The sequence below is a fragment of the Rutidosis leptorrhynchoides genome, chromosome 3 (assembly GCF_046630445.1).
Source record: "Rutidosis leptorrhynchoides isolate AG116_Rl617_1_P2 chromosome 3, CSIRO_AGI_Rlap_v1, whole genome shotgun sequence".
Classification (NCBI taxonomy): domain Eukaryota; kingdom Viridiplantae; phylum Streptophyta; class Magnoliopsida; order Asterales; family Asteraceae; genus Rutidosis; species Rutidosis leptorrhynchoides.
This window is the reverse complement of record NC_092335.1, coordinates 126,467,965-126,474,079: the sequence shown is the minus strand read 5'-3', so window position 1 is coordinate 126,474,079 and position 6,115 is coordinate 126,467,965. Positions and strand designations below refer to the sequence as shown.

The window sequence follows — 6,115 nt, the reverse complement described above, 5'->3', positions numbered from 1 at the left end:
TCAAACTGATGTCCAAAAAAAAGTCCATAAAAGTGTTGTACACAACGATTAGATATTTAACATTAAGTGACAGTTTTTGAACTGTAGAAGCATCATGTCGATAAGGCATCATGTTTATTACAATTTTTTATATGGGTCAAGTTCAATTATTATAAAGTATATCTTTTATATACAAAAGTTTTAAACGTATGTATGAATCAGTTTAGTAAATACTAAAAAATTAGGTCAAGTACAATATAAGGTGTAAATATATTTTTTATAAATACTACATTGTTGGATTATAGGCTCTTTGGATTATGGGTCATGTGCAAGTACACATGTTGCACTTCATCAAACCCGCCCCAGTTTTTTTTTGAACGGCGATTTTTTTGGCATCATTAGATCATTTATTTCAACGACCCTCATCATTTGCACGTAACACACACGTTCGGCCGGAAACCCGAACCCGATCGACGGTACCCGGGGAACACATCCATTCGGGCAGTGGTCCGGGTAGAGGTCCGTGAACGAATCCGGTAAAACCTCCCTATAAGGTCAATATATACCACCATTATTGGTGTTCAATTGGTTTAAAGAAAATCATGTCATCCCTAAGGATCGAACTCATGACCTCTCCCTATCCCATGACACAAAGTATATGGAGAGAACCGTTTAGCTAAATTCAATATATAATACGTAGTATAGTTGAGAATTTCTAATTGTAAAAAAGAACTAAGATAAATACATTGTTTAAGTATACAATAATTTTTTAAAATTTATTTCAAAATTAGTTCTCTATGAATAATCACTCATAATATATGTACAGTCGTACAGACACATGTATATAATACACATATGAGAACCAATTTTGAAAGATGACTGAGAATATTCCTCTGACTTTGTGTGAGTATGTGTCGTCATGTGAATATATGATGTGCATGGCGAAGCCAGAAATTTATATGTCTCACAAAAATATATGAAGTAAACTAAAATTTAATTTTAATAATTACGATTCAGTACTAACATTTAAATTAAAATAAGTTAAATTCATACGAAAATGTCATCGACAGACATTTCTTCGGCCGGAAACGACCCATAACTAGTTCATTTCTAACACTAGAAAGTGATTATGTTTTTATGGCATCACGAAGACGACCATTTATGAATTTATTATTCACTCGATTACACAAATCGAATTTTACAAGTTTTGTTGTCGGAAAACACCCCTTAACCATCGCGATTGCAACACTCAATTGAGTTGCAATAGTTGGAAAGTTCTATGCGTATACTTTCACATGAGTCTGGTCTAGTTTTTGAAACAAAGGTTAAGTGGGTCAAGTGGGTCAAGTGCCAATTGGGTATGCATGTAAGTTTTTTTAAATTGCTACATGATTTCTCTAGCTTGAGAAAATCGACCCGTCATCATTATTTTTATCGTGCATTTCCAATCCTCAAATAGCTGTTCAAGAAGACATACAAAAGGTGCAAGATTCATATTGACTGTATAATCATATAGTACTTGTTTGGTTGCTAATAGATTGTTAAAAAGCCCGTTACGTACTATGGTGACAACTGACAAATATGAAACACGGCACTGTTCATAATGTTATTTCAGAAAATGTAATAAACAGTTCAGACATACGTTGTACATTTTTCACTAGACGAAATCACATTGTCATTTTAACATGGTTTCTTCACACGTTATGTGTCCCCCCTAAGCATGAAAATGTTTAACCTTACCTACTACAACAACTCTGAAATAAATGCTGAAAAACAATCGACTGTTGAACTGATATGTTCTGTTAGAGGTTTCATCATCAGCACATTACATAATACAACATTTCACAGCAGCCACCAGAAAAGTTACCATGTCCATGGTAGATGAACTGAGCTCAGATAAATGACTTGGGTCACAAGGTAATTGCTGGCAGAGATAGCAATGTTTCTTGGCGGCATAAATGACTTGGGTCTCATTCCGCTAGAGACGGTGGTGTTTGTCCACTACGCCATGCACTTCAGGCAAGAAATACATGATCAATATCAGTAACATTTACTATTTACTATTAAATTATTTATGCGATAAAAGTGTGAATAAATTTATGTTACAAACAGTAAGGGGGTGGTTGAGATTGCATTATGCAGAGATTATCTGATTATTAAGTTTTGCAATTGCAAATAATCAGAAAAAAAGTGTTTGGTGAAAAATTGATTATATACGTTTTGCTAGAGATAAAATGCAGTTTTTAAAAAGCAGGTTGAGACATGCATTTTCAAAATGGCCCTTTGAAAATACAATATCTGTTCTGAATATCAATGCTCAAGCTTAAAAACATACAAACACAATATCATAAAGACAAGCAGACTTACTTAAATACAAATGGAAACCAAGGTTCAAACTTCAAATCATCAGTTTTTGTAGTAGCGAGTCCAGTCTGAGTCCCGAGATGCGATTGGCCCACCATCATCAGTGCATACCGACTCCGTACAAGGGTTCGGTGCATTAGGAAATGATGTTGTTTTACCATTTTCACCAGTTTTTATCTCATGCCCAGTAAGTCTAGGAGACTTTAACAATCTATCAGTATCCATTTCTTCATCTGACAACAACCTGCAGCAATCGAAATCATCCTTATCAAAAGAACCACTTACGAGACCATCCCTCCAAGATATCCGCATATTTGACTCTGACACATTCTCTGAAGTTGAGTTGGAAATCCACGATGCATAAATATCCGATTTTTCTCTTAACTGGTTAGGGATTGTAATATTCGAAGGCGATGATACTGATACATCTGCCAAATCTAAACTTAACCTAGGCGGGTCCCACGGTGATGAGTTTTTATTGGGAGATAAGCTTTCTTGTTGAAGAACATTTGTCACCTGATCAAATTCAGATTCAAAACTTGCTCGTCTTTCTAAGCTTGTATCTGAGTTTGGAGTTTGCATGACATTCTCACTACCTATCGTGTCAGCAGAAAACGGAGAACATTCCCCGTTAAATTCAAACGATAACGGTCTCTCTTCTCGTGAAATCACATGTTTGCGATTAGGAGTGTCACTAGGAAAAGGGGGAGTGCATAAAGACGACGGAGATTCAACTATTTTCCAAGATTGATTCAACTCTTTCAGATGATTGCCTTTCCCTATAACAACACTATCTTCATCGTCATCTGCATAAGATGGTGACATACGCCAACTAATTGAAGCTTCAACAGGACAAGGAATCAAATGAATATTGTCGTCAGAGATGTCCTGTTCAAGGGGGATTTTATGTCCTGCCGAAAGAATCCCCCTAGACTTGCATTTTCTTTTGTCAACGACCCCCGAAATTATATGCCCGGCACCGTAACAAGTAGATGGTGTAGCTCCTGAAACAAGCACAGAACGAGACAAATTGGATTGGATTTCGGGAGACACGGATGGCTCAGCAGGAGGTGTTTTTGTGGTAGCCGTGCTTGAGCTTAGTTCAGTAGACTTCACAGAGTTGGCACAATTAGGAACAGGCCCACATGATATCTTGGTAATAGGAGTATGATCATCAGCATCATTTTGGTTATTGACGGTAAAACCAGGAAATGGGAATAGGTCAGCAGCTTGGTTACCCTGTAACTCATGATGTAAACTATCGAGAGTATTATTATTGATATTAATACTTTTATCAAGCGCGGAACTTGGCTGTTCCATCCTACAAAAAAAAAAAAAAAAAAAAAAAAAAAAAAAAAAATCGTAGTCATTGGCCACTATTCACAAACAATATAGTTCATATCATGATCAGGGGCGGAAGTAGTAAGGGACAAGCGGGGGCACCCGCCCCCAGTGGATTCGAAATTTTTAGTGCAAAAGTTTTGGATTTTTTGATTTTGCCCCTAGTGGATGTTTTTTTTTTTCCAAAAGTCATCCTATTTTGCCCAAAAGTCTCAGTATTTTGCCCAAAAACCTCCATATATTACCCAAAAACTTCCATAATTTACCCAAAATCATCCATATTTTGCCCAAAAAAATTGGTACGCATTTTTTGCCCCTGGTGAAAAAAAAATTGGTACACAATTCCGCATGTTTTTCTCACACTACCTGAACCAAGTTATACTGATCACTATAGACACGCCTAAAACACATCAGATCAAGCTTATTACACGTTTATAGCAAACCAAAGAGCATGAGCACAAAGTGAATCACACATAGAAAATGCTATTGATGTGATGATATATGATATATCTTTGCAACAATCCTCGCACATTTTCAGCAAGTTGAATACTTGCTACATATTGTAAAGCCCCTATGGGCCCTATGCATATATCAGAGTATATGCGTTTAGCTTAAGAAACGACAAAAGCAAAAATTATATTTTTAGCACTCACTCATACTAGATTCAGTAATTTTGGAGTCTGATATCAGTGACTAGCTAACGCAATTAGTGAAAATTAGATAAATGTGAATCCAGATTTGAATTGAAATCTACAAATACAGCAATGCGATGAATCTAAGTCAAGCTTACGAGTTGAGTTGATGCTGTAAAAATTAAGAAATGAACTGGAATGACACATATAGCACTGATTTCATAATATTATATAAATTTGAATTAAACGAAAAAATGGAAGTGAGATAAAAAATGAATTGGTAGTTACCTGAAGTTAGGGTTAGCAGATTCGAGGTTAGGGCAAAAAGCGAAAGGGGGAAGATGGTGGTCGACTATTTCAAATCTTTAGTGTCCGCCATCCGACGTTTTGAATACCAATACGTACTACTCTTTAATAAAGAATTTGGTAAAAAAAATTCTTAAAACTTAATTGTAAAATACTACTCCGTACTCCGTTTTAAATAACTGACGGGACAATTCTCACCACCGGATTATCTGTTACACGTGTTAAGGATGTCACACCGAATAACTACATTAGTGCAGACTCTGCGTATAGTCACCTTTGGAAAGCACCTACTGAACAACTGTTATAGGATAGACTAAAACAACGATGCCTTCGGAAGCATCCCTGAACAACTGTCATAGGACATACTGAGATAATATGCACCTAAGAGCAAATTTACCTTTTTATCTTATTTAACATCTGAATATTAATGTTTAGATTTGAATTTTAACAAATTAGTTATGCATTTTGCAAACATCGAATTTGTCCACATCCATTAAAACGAGTTTGTCCACATTCATTAAAACCAGTGGTGCCGACACTAGTTTATGCTTACGTGGACTACTATTCTGATGCTTTTTGAACCCGGCGTTGGCACCACCGGGTTTCAATAGTTGTATATGAATTTTTACATATTGTGACTTGGCAGAGGATAGTGCAAAGAAATCATTTTCAATAATTGTAGTTGTAAATAATAATCTGAATAGTCTGATTGATTCACCTTCGATTATTCAATCAAGGAAGCAGAGTCAATGGCCTTTAAAGAAAGATGACTTCTATTTTAAGATATTGAGTTAGACAGTAAAAAAAAACCCAAAGTCAAAAAAAAGGGGCAAAAAAAGAAGAGATGTCTTCTGTTAGTGCATATTTTGTAATCCCTAGTTCCATGAACTTTAACGTTTTATTCGATCATGTTGTAACCTGTAACAATTGTTAAACGTTGATTGTCGATGTGTTATTTTATATTTGTAAACGTTTAAATATAATTCGTAATATTACTCGACAGTCGGCCGACTGACATGGTCAGTCGACCGACTGTCATTCACTGTCGACCGACATAGGAACTGAGGTATTTAAGCCTAATTAATCTTCATTAATTTGGTTAACAACTAAGCACATTACACACACACGAAAAACACTTCTTGGTCGAGTCTCTCTCAATCTTCATGTCCAAATACCACAGAATGTCAGTCTAGGCTTCGTGTTTATCAAGATCTAGTCTTGGTTTGACTTGTACGAACCCGAAAACCCATAGATATTCGTTTAAGCTCTTTCTATTGTTATTCCGCCTCTAGATCGTGTTAGGTTGATTCTAAGATCCTCTCTCTAAGCGTCTACATCTTCCTCATATGCCATTGACTATTATCTCTCCGTCAAAGGGACTCTCTTTCTTGAACAAGCACGGCGCTATCAGGACAAAATCCTAGAAAAAGAGGAAGAGAAAGAGGAGCGAAAAGAACTTACCATGTTGCTTGATTCTCATCATCATTGAAAAA

General features: G+C 36.0%; 1 protein-coding gene across 1 annotated transcript; it reads right to left on the bottom strand.

Annotated features, from left to right (window-relative positions):
• Positions 1-1,672: 1,672 nt before the first annotated feature.
• Positions 1,673-4,691, bottom strand: LOC139896779 (uncharacterized). Its single transcript, XM_071879415.1, has 3 exons — positions 4,605-4,691; positions 2,347-3,664; positions 1,673-1,992 (listed from the first exon to the last, which is right to left on the bottom strand). Exon 2 carries the CDS (start codon positions 3,661-3,663, stop codon positions 2,386-2,388), a length of 1,278 nt encoding a protein of 425 aa, XP_071735516.1. The 5' UTR covers position 3,664; positions 4,605-4,691; the 3' UTR covers positions 1,673-1,992; positions 2,347-2,385.
• Positions 4,692-6,115: the final 1,424 nt, after the last annotated feature.

What these genes read in the sequence shown, in the direction of transcription:
- LOC139896779 (XM_071879415.1), bottom strand. Translation starts at nt 3,663, where the DNA reads ATGGAACAGCCAAGTTCCGCGCTTGATAAAAGTATTAATATCAATAAT.